Source organism: Bos indicus x Bos taurus, chromosome 10, assembly GCF_003369695.1.
Source record: "Bos indicus x Bos taurus breed Angus x Brahman F1 hybrid chromosome 10, Bos_hybrid_MaternalHap_v2.0, whole genome shotgun sequence".
In the NCBI taxonomy this organism is placed as follows: domain Eukaryota; kingdom Metazoa; phylum Chordata; class Mammalia; order Artiodactyla; family Bovidae; genus Bos; species Bos indicus x Bos taurus.
This window is the reverse complement of record NC_040085.1, coordinates 85,965,371-85,990,953: the sequence shown is the minus strand read 5'-3', so window position 1 is coordinate 85,990,953 and position 25,583 is coordinate 85,965,371. Positions and strand designations below refer to the sequence as shown.

At 39.1% G+C, this 25,583-nt stretch overlaps 2 protein-coding genes across 6 annotated transcripts in view; one reads left to right on the top strand and one right to left on the bottom strand.

Annotated features, from left to right (window-relative positions):
• CEP128 (centrosomal protein 128) overlaps positions 1-25,583 on the top strand; it is a 214,191-nt gene that overhangs the window by 56,277 nt on the left and 132,331 nt on the right. For all 5 annotated transcript variants that reach the window (XM_027552581.1, XM_027552579.1, XM_027552578.1 and 2 more), the window contains one exon: positions 23,088-23,204. In XM_027552581.1, the coding sequence (XP_027408382.1) occupies positions 23,088-23,204 (117 nt within the window). The remainder of the gene's footprint in view (positions 1-23,087; positions 23,205-25,583) is intronic.
• Positions 23,953-24,891, bottom strand: LOC113899187 (securin-like). Its single transcript, XM_027552582.1, has one exon. The coding sequence runs from the start codon at positions 24,621-24,623 to the stop codon at positions 24,015-24,017; it is 609 nt and encodes a 202-aa protein (XP_027408383.1). The 5' UTR covers positions 24,624-24,891; the 3' UTR covers positions 23,953-24,014.

The following is a 25,583-nucleotide window of genomic DNA, read 5'->3' as shown; positions in this document are numbered from 1 at the left end:
CCATCACTTCATGGGAAATAGATGGGGAAAGAGTGGAAACAGTGTCAGACTTTATTTTTCTGGGCTCCAAAATCACTACAGATGGTGACTGCAGCCATGAAATTAAAAGACACTTACTCCTTGGAAGGAAAGTTATGACCAACCTAGATAGCCTATTCAAAAGCAGAGACATTACTTTGCCAACAAAGATCCGTCTTGTCAAGGGTATGGTTTTCCTGTGGTCCTGTATGGATGTGAGAGTTGGACTGTGAAGAAAGCTGAGCGCCGAAGAAATGATGCTTTTGAACTGTGGTGTTGGAGAAGACTCTTGAGAGTCCCTTGGACTGCAAGGAGATCCAACCAGTCCATTCTGAAGGAGATCAGCCCTGGGATTTCTTTGGAGGGAATGATGCTGAGGCTGAAACTCCAGTACTTTGGCCACCTCATGCGAGGAGTTGACTCATTGGAAAAGACTCTGATGCTGGGAGGGATTGTGGGCAGGAGGAGAAGGGGATGACAGAGGATGAGATGGCTGGATGGCATCACTGACTCGATGGATGTGAGTCTGAGTGAATTCTGGGAGTTGGTGATGGTCAGGGAGGCCTGGCGTGCTGCGATTCATGGGGTCGCAAAGAGTCGGACATGACTGAGCAAGTGAACTGAACTGAACTGAACAAATACTCTACTGTTACCAATCTTTTTTAGTGCACATGTGCATGTATTTCTTTTGGTATATACCATGGAGTGCAGTTGCTAGGTGCCTTCCAACTTAGTAGATACTGATAGACAGATGTCCAAAGTAGCTTCACTAATTTACACTCCCGGTAGCAGTGTGTGAGAAACTGTGTTGCTTTTCAAAGACTTGATATTATTAGTCTTTCATTAGCAGCCATTGTGTTAGGTACTTACAGTATCTCATCATGGTTCTAATTGGCATTTTCATGATTAATGGTGATCAGCATCTTTTCATGTTTGGCTACTGGCTATTTTCTTTCGTGAAATGCCAGTTTTTCTTTTGCCCACTGTTTTTATTGGGTTGATTGTCTTTTTGTTATTGATTTGTGGGAGGTTTTAATAAGTTTTTACATGAGCACTTTGTCAGTTATCTCTTTTGCATCTATTGTCTCCCATTCCACAGCTGTTTCTTTGGGGTTTTTTTTTGTTGTTGTTGTTCTTAAACTCTCTTAATTTGAGTCTTTTGTTAAAATCTAATTTAATTCATTTTCCATCTTTTTTGGTTAGTGCTTTTTTGACCTATTTAAGGAATTGGTCCTTATTTTAAAACCATGAAAATATTCCCTTATATAATCTTTTAAGAGCATAGTGTTTTACCTCTCACATTAAAATCTATTATGTACTTGAAATAGATATTTGTTTCTGATGTGAAGCAGAGGTCATACATTTTATATGGATATCCAGTTGATTCAGTCTCGTTTACTGAAAGGACTACATTTCTCCACCACTTTACAGTCCTGTCCTGGTCATAAATAAAGTGTTCATACGTGCAGTCATCTGTTACTGGACTCTCTGTTCAATCCTCTGGTTAATTTGTCTATCCCAGTGCTCATATCGTACTTTCTTTTTGAATAGAGTTCCTTGTGCTATACCGTGGGTCCTTGTGGATTGTTTTATAAATCGTAGTTTTAAGTTTGTATGAACCAGCTGATTCCTCCCTGCCCAACTCATTTTTTTTTTTTTGTAACCATAAATTTCAATTCTAAATCTGTGAAGCTGTTTCTCTTTGGAAAAAAGTTCATCGGATTCCACCTAGAAGTGATATCGTATGATACTTGTCTTTCCCTGTATCCCTACATCAGTTAATATTATGTGATCATTTCTATTAGGTTGGTGCAGATGTATAATAATTGTGGTTTTTGCATTGTTGAAATTTGCCCTTTGATATTGGAATACATTCTTAAATGTGGTTATGTCATATATCATTTTAATGCACATTTATTGCTTTATGTTTCTGTGCTAATAACTTCTTGCTATTTATTTTATATGTATTTTAGACTATGGAAATGATGTTAGACAAAAAGCAAGTTTGAGCGATTTTCTTATTTGAGTTCAAAATGATAATAAAACAGTGGAGACAACTTGCAACATCAACAACGCATTTGGCCCAGGAACTGCTAATGAGCATACAGTGCACTGGTGGTTCAAGAAGTTTTGCGAAGGAGATGAGAGCCTGGAAGACGAGGAGCATAGTGGCCGACCATTGGAAGTTGACAGTGACCAACTGAGAGCAATCACTGAAGCTGATCCTCTTTCAACTGCATCAGAAGCTGCCGAAGAATTCAGTGTCGACCATTCTGTGGTTGTTTGACATTTGAAGCAAATTGGAAAGGTGAAAAAGCTTGATAAGTGGGTGCTTCATGAGCTGACCAAAAATCCACAAAATCATCATTTTGAAGTGTTGTCTTTCCTTATTCTATGCAACAATATTTTGCTCCTTGGAAGAAAAGCTATGACCAACCTGGACAGCATATTAAAAAGCAGAGACATTACTTTGCCAACAAAGGTCAACCTAGTCAAACCTATGGTTTTTCCAGTGGTCATGTATGGATGTGAGAGTTGGACCATAAAGAAAGCTGAGTGTCTAAGAATTGATGCTTTTGACCTGTGGTCTTAGAGAAGGCTCTTGAGAGTCCCTTGGACTGCAAGGAGATCCAACCAGTCAGTCCTAAAGGAAATCAATCCTGAATATTCATTGGAAGGACTGATGCTGAAGCTGAAACTCCAATACTTTGGCCACCTGAGGCAAAGAACTGACTTGTTGGAAAAGACCCTGATGCTGGGAAAGACTGAAAGCAGGAGGAGAAGGGGATGACAGAGGATGAGATGGTTGGATGGCATCACCGACTCAATGGACATGAGTTTGAGCAAGCTCTGGGAGTTGGTGATGGACAGGGAAGCCTGGCGTGCTTCAATCCTTGGGGTTACAAAGAGTCGGACATGACTGAGCAACTGAACTGAATGCAACAATAATGAACCATTTCTTGATTAGGTTGTGATGTGTGATGAAAAGTGGATTTTTTATAACAACCAGCAGTGATCAGCTCAGTGGTTGGACTGACAAGAAGCTCCAAAGCATTTCCCAAAGTCAAATGCGTACCAAAAAAAAGGTCATGGTCACTGTTTGGTAGTCTGCTGCTGGTCTGATCCACTACAGCTTTCTGAATCCCAGCAAAACCACTACATCTGAGAAGTATGCTCAGCAAATCGATGACATGCTCCCAAAACTGTAATGCCTGCAGCTGGCATTGGTCAACAGAAAGGGCCCAGTTCTTCTCCAAGACAATGCCTGACTGTACATCACACAACCAACACTTCAAAAGTTGAACAAATTGGACACAAAGTTTGCTTCATCCATCATCTTCACCTGACTTCTCACCAACCAACTACCACTTCTTGCAAGCATCTCAACAACTTTTTGCAGGGAAGATGCTTCCACAACCAGCAGGAGGTAGAAAGTACTTTTCAAGAGTTCATTGAATTCTGATGCATGGATTTTTTATACTATAGGAATAAAGAAATTAATTTCTCATTGGCAAAAATGTGTTGATTGTAATGGTTCCTATCTTGATTAATAAAGATGTGTTTGAGACTAGTTATAATGATTTAATATTCACGGTCCGAAACCACAATTACTTTTGCACCAACCTAATACTTTTCTTCTCTGTGGCTGGAAATGGATTTATGTCATCTTTATGTCTGAATAATAGTGATTAATATTACACTGTCTTGATATTCCTTTGTGAAAGGTTGTGATATGATAGAGTAAGTCCTTTTACTTTGTTCTTCAAGATTGTCTGGTGTTTTTTACTCTTTGTGTTTAGCTTAGAATCAATGTGAAATTGTTTAAAAACGTGCCGATCTTGATTGTATTACATTGTTTCTATATCAGCTTGGAGAGAATAGTGTATTAGTCAAACTAATACACTGTTTATAAGATTTATGCCTTAATTTTATTACTGGACATGGAACAACAGACTGGTTCCAAATAGGAGAAGGAGTACGTCAAGGCTGTATATTGTCACCCTGCTTATTTAACTTATATGCAGAATACATCATGAGAAACGCTGGGGTGGAAGAAGCACAAGTTGGAATCAAGATTGCTGGGAGAAATATCAATAACCTCAGATATGCAGATGACACCACCCTTATGGCAAAAAGTGAAGAGGAATTAAAAAGCCTCTTGATGAAAGTGAAAGAGGAGAGTGAAAAAGTTGGCTTAAAACTCAACATTCAGAAAACGAAGATCATGGCATCTTGTCCCATCACTTCATGGGAAATAGATGGGGAAACAGTATCAGACTTTATTTTTTTGGGCTCCAAAACACTGCAGATGGTGACTGCAGCCATGAAATTAAAAGACGCCTACTCCTTGGAAGGAAAGTTATGACTAACCTAGATAGCATATTGAAAAGCAGAGACATTACTTTGCCAACAAAGGTCCGTCTAGTCAAGGCTAAGGTTTTTCCAGTGGTCAGGTGTGGATGTGAGAGTTGGACTGTGAAGAAAGCAGAGTGCCAAAGAATTGATGCTTTTGAACTGTGGTGTTGGAGAAGACTCTTGAGAGTCCCTTGGACTGCAAGGAGATCCAACCAGTCCATTCTAAAGGAGATCAGTCCTGGCCACCTCTTGCTAAGAGTTGACTCATTGGCAAAGACTCTGATGCTGGGAGAGATTGAGGGCAGGAGGAGAAGGGGACGACAGAGGATGAGATGGCTGGATGGTATCACTGACTCGATGGATGTGAGTTTGAGTGAACTCCGGGAGTTGGTGATGGACAGGGAGGCCTGGCGTGCTGCGATTCATGTGGTCGCAAAGAGTTGGACACGACTGAGTGACTGAACCGAACTGAACTTGGTATTTTTATGCTATTTTATACTGTGTCATTTAACGTTTAAAAATGTGACAATCTTTGTCATTAGGAGAATTTTCCCTATTCAGTTCAGTTCAGTCACTCAGTCATGTCTGACTCTTTCCAACCTCATGAACTGCAGCACGCCAGGTTTCCCTGTCCATCACCAACTCCCGGAGTTTACCCAGACTCATGTCCATTGAGTCGGTGATGCCATCCAACCATCTTATCCTCTGTTGTCCCCTTCTCCTGCTCTCAATCTTAACCAGCATCATGGTCTTTTCCAGTGAGTCAGCTCTTTGCATCAGGTGGCCAAAGTATTGGAGTTTCAGCTTCAACATCAGTCCTTGCAATGAACACCCAGGACTCATCTACTTTAGGATGGACTAGTTGAATCTCCTTGCAGTCCATGGGACTCTCAAGAGTCTTCTCCATCACCGCAGTTCAAAACCATCAATTCTTTGGCGCTCAGCTTTCTTTAGAGTCCAACTCTAATATCCATTCATGACTACTGGAAAAACCATAGCCTTGACTAGATGGACCTTTGTTGGCAAAGTAATGTCTGCTATTTAATATGCTGTTTAGTTTGGTCATAACTTTCCTTCCAATTTCATGGCTGCAGTCACCATCTGCAGTGATTTTGGAGCCCCCAAAAATAAAGTCAGCCACTGTTTCCACTGTTTCCCCATCTATTTGCCGTGAAGTGATAGGACCAGCATATTTAAAAGCAGAGACATTACTTTGCCAACAAAGGTCCGTCTAGTCAAGGCTATGGTTTTTCCTGTGGTCATGTATGGATGTGAGAGTTGGACTGTGAAGAAGGCTGAGCACCGAAGAATTGATGCTTTTGAACTGTGGTGCTGGGGAAGACTCTTGAGAGTCCCTTGGACTGCAAGGAGATCCAACCAGTCCATTCTGAAGGAGATCAGCCCTGGGGTATCTTTGGAAGGAATGATGCTAAAGCTGAAGCTCCGGTACTTCGGCCACCTCATACGAAGAGTTGACTCATTGGCAAAGACTCTGATGCTGGGAGGGATTGGGGTCAGGAGGAGAAGGGGACGGCAGAGCATGAGATGGCTGGATGGCATCACTGACTCGACGGACGTGAGTCTCAGTGAACTCCGGGAGTTGGTGATGGACAGGGAGGCCTGGTGTGCTGTGATTCATGGGGTCACAAAGAGTCAGACACGACTGAGCGACTGATTTGATCTGATCTGATCTGATGGAACTAGATGCCATGATCTTAGTTTTCTGAATGTTTAAGCCAACTTTCTCACTCTCCTGTTTCACTTTCATCAAGAGGCTCTTTAGTTCTTCTTCACTTTCTGCCATAAGGGTGGTGTCATCTGCATATCTGAGGTTATTGATATTTCTCCTGGCAATCTTGATTCCAGCTTGTGTTTCTTACAGCCCAGCGTTTCTCATGATGTACTCTGCATATAAGTTAAATAAGTAGGGTGACAATGTAAAGCCTTTATGTACTCCTTTTCCTATTTGGAACCAGTCTGTTGTTGCATGTCCAGTTCTAACAGTTGATTCCTGACATGCATACAAGTTTCTCAAGAGGCAGGTCAGGTGGTCTGGTATTTCCATCCTTTTCAGAATTTTCCACAGTTTATTGTGATCCACACAGTCAAAGGCTTTGGCTTAGTCAATAAAGCAGAAATAGATGTTTTTCTGGAACTCTGTTGCTTTTTCGGTGATCCAGAGGATGTTGGCAGTTTGATCTCTGGTTCCTCTGCCTTTTCTAAAACCAGCTTGAACATCTGGAAGTTCATGTTTCACGTATTGCTGAAGCCTGGCTTGGAGAATTTTGAGCATTGCTTTACTAGTATGTGAGATGAGTGCAATTGTTCGATAGTTTGAGCATTCTTTGGCATTGCCTTTCTTTGGGATTGGAGTGAAAATTGACCGTTTCCAGTCCTGTGGCCACTGCTGAGTTTTCCAAATTTGCTGACATATTGAGTGCAGAACTTACACAGCATCATCTTTTAGGATTTGAAATAGCTCAACTGGAATTCCATCACCTCCACTAGCTTTTTTCGTAGTGATGCTTCCTAAGGCCCTCTTGACTTCACATTCCAGGATGTCTGACTCTAGATGAGTGATCACACCATTGTGATTATCTTGGTCATGAGGATCTTTTTTGTAGAGTTCTTCCGTGTATTATTGCCACCTCTTCTTAATATCTCCTGCTTCTGTTAGGTCCATACCATTTCTGTCCTTTATTGAGCCCATCTTTGCAAGAAATGTTCCCTTGGTATCTCTAATTTTCTTCAAGTGATCCCTAGTCTTTCCCATTCTATTGTTTTCCTCTATTTCTTGCCACTGATAATTGAAGAAGGCTTTCTTATCTCTTTTTGCTATTCTTTGGAACTCTGCATTCAGATGGGTATATATTTCCTTTTCTCCTTTGCTTTTCGCTTCTCTTCTTATCAGAGCTATTTGTAAGACCTCCTCAGACAGCTAGTTTGCTTTTTTGCATTTCTTTTTCTTGTGGATGGTCTTGCTCTCTGTCTCCTGTACAATGTCACGAACCTCCATCCATAGTTCATCAGGTACTCTGTCTATCAGATCTATTCCCGTAAGTTTTATTTCTTACTTCTACTGTATAACCATATGGGATTTGATTTGGGTCATACCTGAATGATCTAGTCGTTTCCCCCCTTTCTTCAATTTCAGTCTGAATTTGGCAATAAGGAGTTCATGATCTCAGCCACAGTCAGCTCCCGGTCTTGTTTTTGCTGACTATATAGAGCTTCTCCATCTTTGGCTGCAAAGAATATAATCAGTTTGTTTTCAGTGTTGACCATCTGTTGATGTCCATGTGTAGAGTCTTCTCTTGTGTTGTTGGAAGAGGGTGTTTACTATGATCAGTGCGTTCTCCTGACAAAACTCTATTAGCCTTTGCCCTGCTTCATTCTGTACTCCAAGGCCAAATTTGCCTGTTATTCCAGGTGGTTCTTGACTTTCTACTTTTGCATTCCAGTCCCCTATAATGAGAAAGACATCTTTTTTAGGTGTTAGTTCTAAAAGGTCTTGTAGTTCTTCATAGAAGCGTTCAACTTCAGCTTCTTCAGCATTACTGGTTGGGGCATAGACTGGATTACTGTGATATTGAATGATTTGCCTTGAAACTGAACAGAGAACATTCTGTTGTTTTTGAGACTGCATCCAAGTACTGCATTTCTGACTCTTTTGTTGACTATTAGGGCCATTCCATTTCTTCCAAGGGATTCTTGCCCACAGTAGTAGATATAATGGTCATTTAAGTTAAATTCACCTACTGCAGTCCATCTTAGTTCACTGATTCCTAAAATCGACGTTCACTCTTGCCATAACTTGTTTGACCACTTCCAATTTACCCTGATTCATGGACCTAACATTCCATGTTCCTATGCAGTATTGCTCTGTACAGCATCAGACTTTGCTTCCCTATTATTATTTAAAATTTTCCCTATTACATTTAATGTAAATATTGATTTAGTTTGTATAAATCTACCATCTTAGTATTTGCTTTCTATTGGTTCCACTTCTGATATTTAAAAAGGTTTTTTTCTGTCCTTTGGATTCATTAGTTTTCATTTTCCATATTATCTTGCTAATTGTACCTTGTTTGTTACTCTTTTTATAATTAATGAAAGGATTAAAACATGCATCCTAAATTTATCAAATTTATATAAATTAGCACTTTAAGGTCTTCCTAGGAAATGCAGGACCTAGGAAATCCTAACCCCATTAATCTTACTCTCCACTTTTCTGTTACTATCATGTAGTTTAATTTTGTATTCATTGAGCTACATCAGTCAGTTCAGCTCAGTCGCTCAGTTGAGTCTGAGTCTTTGCGACCCCATGGACTGCAGCTCGCCAGGCCTCCCTGTCTGTCCATCACCAACTCCCGGAGTTGACCCAAACTCATGACCATTGAGTTGGTGATGCTATCCAACCATCTCATCCTCTATCATCCCCTTCTCCCACCCTCAGTCTTTCCCAGCATCAGGGTGAGTCAGTTCTTTGCATCTGGTGGCCAGAGTATTGGAGTTTCAGCTTCAGCATCAGTTCTTCCAGTGAATATTCAGGACTGATTTCCTTTAGGATGGACTGGTTGGATCTCTTTGCAGTCCACGGAACTCTCAAGAGTCTTCTCCAAACCACAGTTAAAAAGCATCAATGCTTTGGTGGTCAGCTTTCTTTGTAGTCCAACACTCACGTCCATACATGACTACTGGAAAAACCATAGGTTTGACTAGACGGACCTTTGTTGGCAAAGTAACGTCTCTGCTTTTTAATATGCTATCTAGGTTGGTCATAACTTTCCTTTCAAGGAGTAAGTGTCTTTTAATTATTATTTTATATAGATTGTTCTTTTAGATTTACCCTTATATTTATTCTTCTTTGATTTACATTTCTTTTTGTGTTCTTTATTCCTTTCTGCATCTCTGAGATTCCACATGTGCCTTAGGAGCATACTTTAAAATTTCCTTTAGAGTGAATCTGCATATGCCAAACAGAATTCCATTTAGAATTTTATTAGAGTGCGTCATTTGGAGACAGGTCCTGTCTATATTTGTCTGAAAGTGTCTTTAGTTCACTTTCTTTGTTGAAAGGAATTTTCACTAGATATAAAATTGTAAATAGGCGGTTGTTTCTCCATTCTGTACTTTGCAGATAACGTTTTATCATTTTTTGAGTTTTGTTTCTGTTGAGAAGTCAGCCGTTTGTCTTAGTGGTGCTTTTTTTGGAGGATAATACATGTTTTTTCTTTAATTGCTTTTGAATTTTTAGTGTTTTTGGTTTTCTACAATTTTACTAGTCATGTTCTATCGATTTGTTGTTTGATGTTTATAGTTGTGTGGCTTCCCTGGCGGCTCAGACAATCATGCGTCTGTCTACAACGCGGGAGACCTGTATTCAATCCCTGGGTCGGGAAGGTCACCTGGAGAAGGAAATGGCAACCCCCTCTGGTATTCTTGGCTGGAAAATCTCATGGGCAGAGGCACTTGGTAGGCTATAGTCCATGAGGTCGCAGAGAGTCAGACACGACTGAGCGACTTCACTTATCTTTTTAAAAGTTATTTTTGCCTTACTCTCTGTCTCTTCTTTTTAGACCTCACATTTCATGTAATGTTAGAGTTTTTCAGTCTATCCTTTTTGTCTCTTAGGTTCATTTTCTATAATTTTAGAAATTTATTTCTCCATTCTTTATTTTGAATGTTTTCTGCTGATCTTTCATTTAGTTCCTTTCTTTGGTTAAATCAAATCTGTCAGAGTCATCTATTGATTTTTATTTTTAGTCATTACAGAACATTTCATTTCTAGAATTTTTATTTGTTTTCTCTTTACTTTGTAGTTTTTTTTTTTTTTTTGGCCAGAATCCTAAAACTATATACTTTTGTCTCATAACTCCCTTATTTGGACCTTTTATAGGTCTGTTTCTATTACCTCTTGTTTTCCTTGGATTTTAATCACGTTGTTTTTGCCTTCTTTTTGGTTTTGATTGGTTATTTGTGATGACAGAAATATTCATCTCTTCAGAGAAATCTTGCACAGGTAGTTTGATAATTATTATGTATGAAAGGACATGTTTCCTTTTTGTTAGATTAGACTAGGGACCATAGCAATCATGAATTACCTTATCATTTATCTTTGAGATATTTCAGTGTTACACTTCAGCACTAGGTTTTAGCTATTTTTGATTCATCCTACTGCTGGTATATAGTCCTTTAGGATTCCAGTCCAAAGTTCTGGGATGTGGGGATGGGGGAAATTTAACCCTTCCTTGAAAGGATTATCAACTTGTTTTTCTTCATTTTCAGAAATGGGCTGATATTTAAGAGAGAGAAGATAGACTGATGTCTTTGGGTTTCTTTATCTTGCATCTCGGTCTCATCTGACTTTATCTTTTAAGCTTTCTAGTGCCTTAAAACAGATATTAAAGTATTATTTTTTGCTATTTAAGTTATTTTCAGTGGGAGGATTGGTCTGAATTAGTCTATCAGGCTTCCCCGGTGGCCCAGGTGGTAAAGAAACTGCCTTCAATGTAGGACACGCAAGTTGAATCCCTGAGTCGGGAACATTCCCTGGAGAAGGGGAGGGCAACCCACTCCAGTATTCTTGCCTGGGAAATCCCACGGAAGAGGAGTCTGGTGGGCTATAGTCCATGGGGTCGCAAAGAGTCGGACATGACTGGACAACTAACACACACGTCTAGTCTGTCATTTTTAGAAGTGAAACTCCCGGAATCTTTTTATTTCTATCAAGTTCCATTACTATGTTTGCTGTTTTTATTGTACATGATTTTACCAAGTTTTTCAGCTGAGTCTTCCTTTACTTGCTACATAGGTGTATAACTTGTGAGCATGCTTTTTACAAGGACTTTGATGCAAACTCAAATATTCTTATTGTTCTGGGATCCTTGTAGATCTGAGTAAGCCATGGACATACCTAGTTGCCATGCTGGTTTTTGATGTTGTTAGACAGGTGCGATAGTTTGGAGTTTGAAATGCTAATTTGCATGATGCATATTACATTTGCTAAGTTTCACCTTTCGCCATTTTATAAAAGAAGCCATGATGAACCAAGTTACTGTGTTTATATTCCTTTCATACAGCAAATAAAATTAGCAAGTAGTATCTATATAGTGTAGAATGTTACTGTGGATCTAAACTATAAGCACCGAGTTTGAAGTTAACAGCTGAATTCAAAGAATGTCTTGAGTTCTCTCATTATTACCATGTATTAAGAATTACTCCATGTTAGATAAAAGTTATAACTGGGCAGCTAGATGTCACACCTCACTAGTGCTTAGCTCATTGGTGTGATTGGTTTATACAACTTGACTGTTTGCCGAGCTACCCAGTGGGCCCACCTCATCAGGGCACATCCTTTTATGTTGTCAAAACCTAGGAAATTGTACATACCTAATTGTGCACTTTGTTGAATTGTTTATCTACCATTTCCTCCCATCAAGTTATGATGTTACAGCTTGTTTTGTGCTTTCTGTAATTTGCTTTCAAAGCAGATTTGTCTCATAACTGTGCAGATCCTCTCAAACTTCACTTGGTTGTATGTAGTTCTCATTAAGAAACAGTTGTCTAATGCAAAGCTTAAAAAATAATATTGTTGAATTTTAGAAGGTCTTCTGAAGGCCACATGAGGTTTACTTTCAGTTTGTGCAAGGCTTAGTGTAGATTTTGTTACTCATTCCAGTTGAAGTCAGTGATTACATTTTGTAACAGTCTGACACATTGTGTTGTATTGTGAGTTAATGATAGTCTGTCTCAGGGAAGATGCAGTTTTGTTGTCTGAGCATTAAACTTCTCAGAGGCTGCAACTGTGTCCCCACCTCCAGATTTAAGTTTAAAATAAGATTACCAAAATGATGCACATTCACTGTGGAAACCTTTTAAATATTGTACAAGTACATAAAGAAAAATGACTGACTGTTCCTGTCCTCTACCAATTTCAATTTCTTTTGGTAACTGCTTTTAATCACATTTGTTGTGCATTATTCTGAGGCTACAGTTGTTTATCATGCATTTTTCTCAGTAACTGAAATATATCTTGAAAGTTTATAGAACACATTTTTCTTTGAGAGGCAGAAAGTATTAGTTCCTATCGCACATGCCAAGATCTAATTTGTTAATCCTTTGGGTGTCATAAATTTTTGTTTGTTTGTTTTCAAACTGCCCATTGGAAGGGGAATATTATTTTAGCATGATGTTTTGGGAAATATTTTCTGTCAACACTTAATCGTGATAATAAACAATATTTTGTGTGCATCATACCATAGGAGAAATTTTAGTCCATTAGTTATCTGGGCTTTATCTGGCTGAGTGTGATAGGAGTGCATATTAAGTTTGATTATTTAAAAACATTTTTATTTTGATTTCTGTAGGAAGGCCACTAAATTCGAAATGTAAACATGGATCCAGCAGCTTATGAGTTGATTATTAATCAAAGAACTCCCCCAATACTGCATTTAGAATAAAATAGTTATTGCAGAGATTACAATGGCAGCGTGTATAACTAATACTTACTGAAGTGGATTTTAAGCCAGCAGATATTATTAAAGATCTGAGGAATCAACACATTGAAACGCCAGAATACAATCCTGTGAACAGAATGCTTTTGCTTTTGTTTCATCTCTCTTCATTAAAATGCTGACTTTAAAAGCTGTCCTAACGTTCATTGTTATTCTGCTTTTTTTACAACTAAATTTAGAGATTCAGGACATTTTGATATCTTGGCAGTGAATTTGACTGATTAATATGGACTCTGGTAAAAAAGAATTTTTCAGTATTAGGCTTTTCCCTTAGGTCTCAGAAATAGAAAATAAATGTGGGGTGGCAATAATGTGTGAAGTCCTTATAATCTTATTATTGGGAATTATCTTTCAAAAGTTATAAATATGTGCTGTGTCATTAGGTACAAAGCCTGTGCCATTCTGTTTAGAACTGTTTATATTTGCTGTTCCTTTGGTCTTCTCAGTCTCAGGAAAGTGTGTAACAGTCTACCCAGCAGTCACCTAGGTTTCACTCCAGATCTTGTTTTTCATACCACACTTCCAGTCCATTATCAAATTTTGTCCTTTTTATTTCTTGCAGTCTTGCTTAATTCCTAATTCCAGTCTTGCTTAATGTCTATATCATCTAATACTTCTGTTCGGTCACTTTTATTGAGTTTACTGCAGTGGAATGCATTGAACTTGGTCTCTTGCCTCTTACAATTGTCCATATCTGTGCTGACAGTTCCCAGGTGATTTTTATTTTATTTTTTGGCCATGTCTAGAAGCTTGTGAGATTTTAGTTCCCCAAGCAGGGATTGAACCTGGGCCCACAGTAGTGAGAGCACAATGTCCTGACCGCTGGACTGCCAGGGAATTCTCCCAAGTGATTTTTAAAAGAAGTCATCACAGTGAATTTCTCTAATGGTTTTTAAAACCCTCCCTGAGATTATTCTGTTTCAAATTATTTACCATAGGCTATACTGCCTACATTATCTGGCTTTCTCTAGGTTCCTTGGTTTTGCCAAACTCATTCCTACATTTTGGTCTTTGTATTGGCTTCTGTTTTCCCATTTTTTTGCATGGCTGGCTCCCTTTTGTCACTCAAGTCTTCTGTTGATAGCCACCACCTCTAGAGTGGCCGCTCTTACTCTCCCTTTGTTGTTATTGTTAGCAATTAGCATAGTAAAAACACTTTTGTATATTGCCTTTTTCACTTAATATATTTTTGATATTGTTCCATATTAATATTTCATGAGCTTCCTAATTCCTTTCTTTTAATATTTAAAGCATTCCATTGAATGTCCCATAATTTATTTAACCAGTCTTATATTGATGGACATTTAGGTGGTTTAAATCTTTTGCTTTTATCCACAGCACTGCAGTTATTGATCTTGATCATGCACCGTTTTTCACATGGGGAAGTAAATTGGTAGAATAAATTTCTAAGAGTGGATTTGTAAGATTAAAATTTATGTGCGTTTGTAATTTGTTGCATATTGCTCAACTTTATAATTAGTATTTTAAATGTCCTCTTCTAATACTTTCATCTGAGAATTAACATTTATCGTACTCTTTTCCAAAAAGGATGAAATGTGTCTTACCTTAAAACTGCAATATGCATGAAGATAGGTTTTTCTAATTGGCCCGTTGTATTGAGTTCCTTCTTTCCTTTACCATCAGATCCCTATCTTCCTCCTCTTATGAGCCTGTTCCCCACCCCCAGCAGTTTTATCCAGGCCTGTGATGACTCAGGTACAGATGACATATCTTAGATTTCCTACGTGTCTAAGTTGTGACCATGTGACTGATTGCTGCTGCTGCTGCTGCTAAGTCGCTTCAGTCGTGTCCGACTCTGTGCGACCCCACAGACGGCAGCCCACCAGGCTCCCCTGTCCCGGGGATTCTCCAGGCAAGAACACTGGAGTGGGTTGCCATTTCCTTCTCCAATGCATGAAGGTGAAAAGTGAAAGTGAAGTCGCTCAGTTGTGCCTGACCCTCAGCGACCCCATGGACTGCAGCCTTCCAGGCTCCTCTGTCCATGGGATTTTCCAGGCAAGAGTACTGGAGTGGTGTGAGTAAAAGTGGTACATGCACCTTTTGGGTTGTCTCCTTGAAAACAAAGCCACTTGACTGAAACTTCCTCTGTCTGTATGTGGGTTGAAATGGGGTTGTAGCACTGACCCAGCTTAAACCATGCAGGTGAGGATAACAGTCTGGGGGTGATGGAACAACAGATGGAAGGAACCTGGATCTCTGAATGACCTTAGGGAAGAGAGTGGCCTGCCAGCTTATCTTACTTTCTTGTGGGCAGTAAGATGAGAGAGAAAGAAACCCTTATCTTATCTGATGTGTATTTGATCCTTTTGGAAGAGCCTAGACTGTACCCTAACTGATACAGAATATAACATAGAAAGAGAAGAGAAAGAATAGACAAAGAGAAAACTGGAGCTATCCAAATGTATGTTTTAGGTCCTTGATTATTGCTGACTTAGTTGGAGTTGAGTGACTCAATACAAATATTAACAGTAGAAAAAGGAAAATATTTTGAGCATATTAATCTCTCTGGATGATTAGATCTAGATACTTTGGTAGCCCTATAGGATGATTATATTTGTTGTTGTTCAGTCACTCAGTCATGTCCAACTATTTGCGACCCTGTGGACTGCAGCATGCCGGGCTTCCCTGTCCTTCACCATCTCCTAAAGATTGCTCAAACTCATATCCATTGAGTCAGTGATGCCATCCAGCCATCCCATCCTCTTGTCATCCCACTCCCCTCTTGCCTTCAATCTTTCCCAGCATCAGGGTCTTTTCTAATGACTGCTCATTCCATCAGGTGGCCAAAGTATTGGAGTTTCAGCTTTAGCATCAGTCCTTCTAATGAATATTCAGGACTACTTTCCTTTAGGATTGACTGGTTTGATCTCCTTGCAGTCCAAAGGGCTCCCAAGAGTCTTCTCCAACACCACAGTTCAAAAACATCAATTCTTTGGCACGCAGCCTTCTTTATGGTCCAGCTCTCATATCTGTACATGAACACAGGAAAAACCATAGCTTCGACTATACAGATTTTGTTGGCAAAGTGATGTCTCTGCTTTTTAATGTGCTAAGTTTGTCATAGCTTTTCTTCCAAGGAGCGTGTGTCTTTTAATTTCATGGCTGCAGTCGCCATCTGCAGTGATTTTGGAGCCCAAGAAAATAGTCTGTCACTGTTTCCATTGTTCCCCCATCTATTTGCCATAAAGTGATGGACCAGATGCCATGATTTTAGGTTTTTGAATGCTGAGTTTTAAGCCAGCCTTTTTCACTTTCTTCTCTCACCTTCATCAAGAAGCATTTAGTTCCTCTTCACTTTCTGCCATTCGGGTGGTGTCATCTGCATTTCTGAGGTTGTTGACATTTCTCCCGGCAGTCTTGATTCCAGCTTGTGTTTCATCCAGCATGACATTTTGCATGATGTACTCTGCATATAAGTGAAATAAGCAGGGTGACAATATACAGACTTGACGTACTCCTTTCCTGATTTGGAACCAGTCAGTTGTTCCATGTCCGGTTCTAACTGTTGCTTCTTGACCTGCATGAAGGTTTCATAGGAGGCAGGTAAGGTGATCTGGCCGGGAGAAATATCAGTAACCTCAGATATGCAGATGACACTACCCTTATGGCAGAAAGTGAAGAGGAACTAAAAAGTCTCTTGATGAAAGTGAAAGAGGAGAGTGAAAAAGTTGGCTTAAAGCTCAACATTCAGAAAACTAAAATCATGGCATCTTGTCCCATCACTTCATGGGAAATAGATTGGGAAACAGTGGAAACAGTGTCAGACTTTATTTTTTTGGGGCTCCAAAATCACAGCAGATGGTGATTGCAGCCATGAAATTAAAAGCCGATTACTCCTTGGAAGGAAACTTATGACCAACCTAGATAGCATATTGAAAAGCAGAGACATTACTTTGCCAACAAAGGTCTGTCTAGTCAAGGCAATGGTTTTTCCAGTGGTCATGTATGGGTGTGAGAGTTGGACTGTGAAGAAAGCTGAGCACTGAAGAATTGATGCTTTTGAACTGTGGTGTTGGAGAAGACTCTTGAGAGTCCCTTGGACTGCAAGGAGATCCAACCAGTCCATCCTAAAGGAGATCAACCCTGGGTGTTCTTTGGAAGGACTGATGCTAAAGCTGAAACTCCAATACTTTGGCCACCTCATGCGAAGAGTTGACTCATTGGCAAAGACTCTGATGCTGGGAGGGATTGGGGGCAGGCAGAGAAGGGGCTGACAGGATGAGATGGCTGGATGGCATCACTGACTCAATGGACATGAGTTTGAGTGAACTCTGGGAGTTGGTGATGGACAGGGAGGCCTGGAGTGCCGCAGTTCATGGGGTCACAAAGAGTAGGACATGACTGAGGGACTGAACTGAACTGAAGGTGATCCGGTATTCCAATCTCTTGAATAATTTTCTACAGTTTGGTGTGATCCACACAGTCAATGAAATTCATAAAATAGTTTATGTGTTTATTCATTTTCAATCATGCTAGTTTGTGTATGTTTTTATTTTTTTCTCAGTACTGTTTAGCAATTTCTCAATACTGACCAGCTACCTGTCTATTTAAAAATCCCTCTACCATGGATGAAATGGAGGTCTTAATAGTTAGAAATGGAGAAGAAAATTATGTGAAATGGATAGAAATTTTGTGGATGAAGTGGAATAAACATACATATTTTCTTCTTCATCAGACTCTCTAGTTTATTTCTTGGGTGAGGACTTATTTGAAAATCAATTAAAAAGTTACATTAGTTAACTATCTATGGCTGCATAACAAATCTCCCAAAACGTAGTGGCTTTAAACCTTTATTATTTCACAGTTAATGTGGATTAGGAATTCAGGTGTGGCTCTGGGTCTTTCACAGGCTACGGTCACCTGAAGGCTTCACTAGAATTGATCTTCTTCCTTGCTCATTCGGTTCCTTTTAGGTTATTGGATTGAAGTTTCAGGCCTCATGAACTGTTGGTCAGAGACCTCTTGTTTCTTTGACATGTGGTCTCTACACAAAGCATTTCAGAACATGGCAGCTTGCCTCTCTAGAGCGAGCAAGTGAGAAGTGAAAACATGCTATTAAGATGAAAGTTAGAGTTTATTGTTCCCTAATCATCGAAATGACACATCATCACTCTCATCATATTCTTTTCACTAGAAGGAAGTACTAGGGCCAGCCCGCACTCAAGGGGAAGAGATTATTACCAGTGTATGAACACAGGAAGCAGAGCCTGTTGAAACCCTGTCAGAAACAGCCTAACACAACAATTAGTTAAACGGAAAGTCCTTCAAATATGGTAACTCAGTCTCATTTCATGTACCAGTTATGGTGGTAAGGTAGATAATGGCTAAATAATCTTGGGTTTTGATTTCGGTATTTAGTTACTTGAATTGCTTACATTTTGATAGGATGCTAATAATAGGCACAGCCTGCTTTCCTGAAGTATATCAGTTGTTCAACTCATTGAATTTAATTAGAAAATTTCTAATTACTCATTCAGTGTCCAGGGGATAAAAGTTATTGAAAGGTAGGGTCTGTGGATACATCCGTGTATTGCTGTATCTCTAGCTTCTGCCTAGCATTAAGCTGGAACAAATTAGTGTCTGTATTCTTACTGAATGAATGAGTGTGTGAAAATGGAGTTGAGAATTACAAATGCTGCTGAAAAAAGGAGACTTGTATTGGGATCAGTTTTCTCATTAGTTTGTTTTGTGATTCATGGTTAATACCTTGCTTCATCTCAGTCTTTTTACAATTAAAAATTTGAGTAAAAGTTCAAAATTCTGTCAAGTCCATATTTAAAAAAATTTTTTTGACTCATACCTTTTGCCTTAATAATTATACTTAAAGATTGTATTTTGAGTTTACAAAAATAATCTTATACAGGAGTATCTGTCACAACATATGCTAGTAAAAATAAATTACAGTTATCCCATTATAAACAGGGAATTATTTTAATCAGTGGACAGAAAACTATACCTTTGCTAAAAATCAGGATATAGATTTGTTGTCATGGAAATTTATCCATGAAATGTGAACTGCAAAAAGAAAAAAATATGTATATATGTATATATGCACTGTATGTATATATATATATATATATATATATATATATATATAAACTGAAAAAATTTACAAAGCTCTAATATCCCAATTTTTGTTTAAAAATTTAAATGAAATGGATATATGTTTGACTAGTCATACACATATGCATAGAAAGATTTCTTGGGCATATACAACAAAATACTTAATGTTATTTTTTCTTCTGATAGATGATATTAACAGATTAAAAACTTTTTTTATCATTCTGTATTTATTTTTAATTGTGAAGTATATATAACATAAAATTTATCTTCTTACCCATTTTTAAGTGTTCAGTTTGTTAGTGTTATGTACCTTCACATTGTTGTCCAACCAAATACAGAAGTCTCTTCATCTTACAAAACTGGAGCTGCACCCGTTAAACAGCAGCTACTTATTCCTCCTTCCCCAGGCCCCTGCACCCACCATTGTACATGGAGACTTGAGTTGCTTCTGCCTTTTGGCTGTTGTGGGTAATGCTGCCATGAACATGGGTATACAAATAATGTCTTTGAGACGCGGATTTCGGTTCTTGTAGGTGTATGCCTAGAAATGCAGTTGCTGAGTCACGTGGTAACTCTGCTCCTTCTTTTTTAAGCAGCCACTGGACTGTTTTCCATAGTGGCCCCACACTTGTGCACCCCACCAGCGATGCATCAGGGTTTCCGTTTCCCTGCAGCCTCCCCGACATTGTTTTCTGGTTTTTGTCGATCATCGCCATCCTAATATGTTTGAGATCATTCCCTATTATTTATTTTTAATAAGTGTTGGTATTACTTTTCATATTGAGTGAGCAATGAAGGTATTACCACTTTGTAAAAATAGAATGAATTAGCTTTATTTTTTAAATTTATTTTTAATATTGTTTCTGTAACAGCAAACACTGCCTTTATTTCAGATACATTAGTAAATTGTTGGGATATTAGGGTTGATTGCTAGAATAAATTAGAAGCCTGATGCTAAAGGTGTTTTGAGGTTTTAGTAAAGTACTCAATATCATAGTAAATATCTTAATTGCTCTTGAGCACTCAAAGTTGGAAACCCAAAACTTACCAGTCTTAGTAAATGTTAACTACTAATTTTTGATGGAATATTTTTGCTTAACCTTTATTGACTAATTGAACTTATGTTTACCAATGTCTTTTCAAAAAATAACCTTATTTGAGGCATAGTTTACCATAAAATTAATCTGCTTTAAGTGTGCAATTCAACAATTTTTAGTAAATATACTGAGTTATGCACCTGTCACCATAATCTAGTTTTGTGTCTGTTTGTTCAGCCGCTAAGTTGTGTCCAACTCTTTGTGACCCTGTAGATTGTAGCACGTCAGGTTTCTCTGTCCTTCACTGCCTCCTAGAGTTTGTATAAACTCATGTCCATTGAGTCCTTGATGCTCTCTAACCATCCTATCCCCTGCCACTCCCTTTGCCTTCAGTCTTTGCTGGCATCAGGGTCTTTTCCGTTGAGGCAGCTCTTCGCATCAGGTGGCCAAAGTATTGGAGCTTCAGCTTCAGCATCAGTCCTTTTAGCAACTTTTGAGGGTTGATTTCCTTTAGGATTGACTGGTTTGATCTCCTTGCAGTCCAAGGGACTCTCAAGAGTGTTCCCCAACACCACAGTTCAAAAGCATCAGTTTTTTGGTGTTCAGCCTTCTCTATGGTCCAACTCGCCCATCCGTAAATGACTACTGGAAAAGCCACAGCTTTGACTGTACAGACCTTTTGTCAGCAAAGTGATGGCTCTGCTTTTTAATACACTGTTCAGGTTAGTCATAGCTTTTCTTCCAAGGAGCAAGTATCATTTAATTTCATGGCTGCAGTCACCATCCACAGTGATTTTGGAGCCTAAGAAAATAAAATCTGTCACTGTGTCCACTGTTTCCCCATCTATTTGCCATAAAGTGATGGGGCCAGATGCCATGATCTTAGTTTTTTGAATGCTGAATTTTAAACCAGCTTTTTCACTCTCTTCTTCCAACTTCATCAAGAGGCTCTTTAGTTCCTCTTTGCTTTCTGCCATTAGAATGGTATCATCTGCATATCTGAGGTTGTTGATATTTCTCCTGCCAGTCTTAATTCCAGCTTGTGATTTATTCAACCCAGCATTTTGCATGGTGTACTCTGTAAGTTAAATAAGTAGGGTGATAGTATACAGCCTTGATTTTCTCTTTTCCCAATTTTTAATCAGTCTGTTGTTCCTTGTCTGGTTCTAATTATTGCTTCTTAACCAGCATACAGGTTTCTCAGAAGGCAGGTAAAATGGTCTGGTATTCCCATCTCTTGAATTTTCCAGTTTGTTGTGATCCACAGTCAAAGACATTTGAATAGTCAATGAAGCAGATGTTTTGCTCCAGTTGTCTTGCTTTTTCAATGAGCCAGTGGTTGTTGGCAGTTTGTTCTCTGGTTCCTCTGCCTTTTCTAAATCCAGCTTGAACATCTGGAAGTTCTTGGTTCACGTTCTGTTGAAGCCTGGCTTAGAGAATTTTGAGCATTACTTTGCTAGTGTGTGAGATGAGTGCAGTTGTGAGATAGTTTGAACATTCTTTGGCGTTGTCTTTCTTTGAATGAAAACTGACCTCTTCTAGTCCTGTGGCCACTGCTGAGTTTTCCAAATTTACTATTGTGGTTATTCAGATCATTAAGACCTTCTTTGTATAGTTCTTCTCTGTGTATTTGCCACCTCTTAATCTCTTCTGCTTTTTTTAGGTCCTTACTGTTTCTGTCCTTTATCATGTCCATCCTTTCATGAAATGTTCCCTTGGTATCTCCAATTTTCTTGAAGAGGTTTCTACTTTTTCCCATTCTGTTATTTTCCTTTACTTCTTTGCATTGTTCATTGAAGAAGGCCTTCCTATCTTTCCTTTCTAGTCTCTAGAACTCTTCATTCAGTTGGGTATATCTTTCTCTTTCTCCTTTGCCTTTCACTTCTCTTCTTTTCTCAGCTATTTGTAAAGCCTCCTCAGATAACCCCTTTGCCTTCTTGTGTTTCTTTTTCTTTGGGATGGTTTTGGTCACTGCTTCCTTCCTGTACAATACAATGAACCTTTGTCCATAGTTCTTCAGGCACTCCATCTGCCAGATCTAATCCCTTGAATCTATTCATTGCCTCCACTGTCTAATCATAAGGGGTTTGATTTAGGTCATACCTGAATGACCTAGTGGTTTCCCCTGCTTTCTTCTATTTAAGCCTGAATTTGCAGTAAGGAGCGCACATTCTGAGCCACAGTCAGCACCAGGTCTTGTTTTAATAATCTAGTTTGGAATATTTCTGTTGCCCCAGTAAGATCCCTTGTGACCAAGACCTTTATTGACTCTATGGAATTTGTGGCAAAAGACTTCTTGTGACAGGGCTGTATATATTGCTTCTCTTAAATGAATACAAATGTCTTTTATCGTATCCTCCTATACCAAATATATGTAAATAGTCAAGTAGTGTATATTTTATTTAGGGGACTGTATAATAATACACATGAAGTGTGTTTGAATGTGAATAACTTTTAGCAAGGAAAAATCTTACATCAGAGAATAAATTCTTTCATGTTTATTTTAGAGAGTCCCAATTAAACATTTTTCCATGTGACTTGATTTTTTGATTTTTTACAGCTGGTTTATTTTTAGCACATCATAGTAGCAAAGGTTGACAAGCCCTTTCAATTATTTGCTGCATATAAACATCAAAACCTTCCAAGGCAGGTCATGGTTTTAGATAATTAAAATGAAAAAATAACTAAATAGAACAATTTATCATTCATAAAGTAATAAATACAGTTGTAGGCAAAATTGGTAATTGTCTTCTAACTCACCAGAGGGCACTCTTTTCTAGTTTATTACCTTTCACTCTGATCTTTAGACACACATTATATTTTGAAACATTTCAGTCTTTTCTGGGGTCTAGGTTTGGATTAATTGGAGACTAATGATTGTTTTCTGTTGCAACTTTTAGTGAGTATTTTTGTGACCTGCTTTATAAATGTCATTAAAAATGGTTCTACAAATAAGCCGCAGTCTTAAATGCTTTAGGCAGTAGTGTGTCTGGCATAAGCTATCTCTTCAGTTTAGTCTTTTTTTTTTTTTGCCTAGCAGCTCTATAATGGCACTTTTTTCTTTGTTTATGTTAAGGTTTCAGATCGAGTGGAGCGGCGGCTTCAGGAAATAGAGAAGGAGATGCGAACAGAAAGAGAGCTGGTGGAAAGACGGCAGGATCAACTGGGAGTTATTTCTCAGCAGCTACAGGAGGTTTGTGAAAAGTGGCTTTTCGTAATGTAAATCCTGAGGTTAGGTGGTTGTTTAGCTATTGTTAAAATGGTTTTAGTTCCTGGGTGTTGCATGTGACAGTTCAGTCCGTGTGAGAAGTGCGGCATATTGTTACAGTTCGTTGTATGTAAATGACCCTTCCTGGTTCAAACCCAGAGCCTACCCTTTTCTGGATGTATGACCTTGGGCAAGTTCCTTAACTTCTCTAGACTCGTTTCCTTTGCTGTTGTTCAGTCGCTCAGTGTCTGGCTCTTTGTGACCCCATGGACTGCAGCATGCTAGGACTCCCTGTCCATCACCAACTCTGGGAGCTTGCTCAAACTCATGTCCTTCGAGTCGGTGATGCCATCCAACCATCTCATCCTCTGTTGTCCCCTTCTCCTCCTGCCTCAGTCTTTCCCAGCAACAGGGTCTTTTCTAATGAGTCAAGTCTTCACATCATTTCCTCTGTAGAAAATGGAAATAATCATAGCATTTATTTAATCATGTTGGTGCAGGAGTAAATAAGTTGATGTGGATAAAACAGTTAACAGATTGTCTAGCTTGTGCTCCGTACATGTGAACTGAAGGCATAATTATTCAGATTCATTTTCTTTGGTGTGAACTAGGCCAGGGATCAGCACACTGGCCTGTGGACTGGATCTAGCCCACTGCTGATTTTTGTAATGAAATTTTATTGAAACATAGCCACCCCCATTCATTTTCAGTACTTTTTTTTTTTTTTTTAAACAAAGAATTGCTTTATTAATACAAACCATTAATACATAGCCAAACTATAAAGTGCTAAGAAATTTAAATATCTAAGTCACAGCAAACAGGTGGCAATTCAACATCCAGAGTCGACAGAATGCTTGAGGGAGACTGCAACAGATTAGACTCCCACAGCAGAGGAGGCATCTTCAGAGGTGAAGGGGGGCCCACGTGTAACAGCTGCTCAAGCTCCCTCTCCTCATCAAGGATCATGAGAGGCACTCCACTCAAGGGGAGGTGGGCAATCTGGTGCTCCTCAGGCAGGTCAAAACTCTCAAAATCTAATGGATTGAAGGGAAAGAATTTTTCTATTTCTGGATAGGTGTCATCTGAGGCAGGAACCGAACTTTTTGCTTTAACAGTCTTCTCAGTAATCTTTTTGGTAGAGAAAGTTGTCTGTTTCTGTTTGAGCAGTCCATTCGTCTTAACTGATTTTTCTATAGCTCTGTTGACAGTTCCCAAAGCCTTTCTTGCAGTTTTTGGCAAAGCTGGTGGAGCATCAAACATTTTGCCAACATGTGGTGTTGAAACCTGAGATCTCCCATCCAAAGCTTTGACTGAAGGCACAGACCCCAGCTTCAGCCCGTCCTTAGGAGCCACACGGATGCCTGGTTCTCCATTTTCCTTATCAACATAGATCAGAGTAGACATTCTGGATCAATGCTTGGTTCACCCACGTTCGGAGTAACCCATTTTCAGTACTTTTGTGACACAACAGGAGAGTTGAGATGTTGTGAAAAAGACTGCATGGCTCACAAAGCTTAAAATGCGTATTGACTGACTGGCTCTGTATAGAAAAAGTTTACAGATCCCTGGACTAGACTGTCGTCAAATTCAAACTGGAGGTTACTTATCCATTAGGTAATATTTTTCTTTTGTAAATGATTTTATTTATGGCTGTGCTGGCCCTTCATTGCTGCATGTGGGCTTTCTCTGGTTGCGGCTAGCAGAGGCTACTCTTCGCTGCAGTGTGCAGGTGTCTCCCTGAGGTGGCTTCTCTTGTTGGGGAGCATAGGCTCTGGGGCGCACGGCCTTCAGTAGTTGTGGCTCATGGGCTCAGCAGTTGCAGTTCTCGGGCTCTGGAGCACGGGCTCACTAGTTGTGGTGTGTGGGTTTAGTTGCTCCATGGCATGTGGGATCTTCCTGACCCAGGGATCTTCTGTTTTGGCTGGTGGATTCTTTACCACTGAGGCAATGGCTTACCAGGGAAGCCCAGGGTAATATTTTTGTTTTGAAACTGCAGACTTATAAAGAAATTGAGTGATTAGAACAAAGGAATAATGTATATCCTTTGCCTCAATTCCCCTAATACTCATATTTGCCAGACTTGCTTTATTATTTTATTTATTTATCTCCATGTGTATGTATATCTATTTTTTTGAGGCTAGTTGCTGACATAATGTAGATGCTTTTAAATCTAAATAATAGGGTGTGTACATTCTCTTCTGTTATCACAGGAGATTAACATTGGATCAATACTGTGAACCTATAGGTTTTATTAAAATTTTGCCGCTTAAAGTCTGGACCAGAAAAGTCTGGTCCAGAGTACAATATAGGATTACATAAAGCATTTGACCATCCTGTCTCTTTAGTCTCCTTTAATCTGGAATA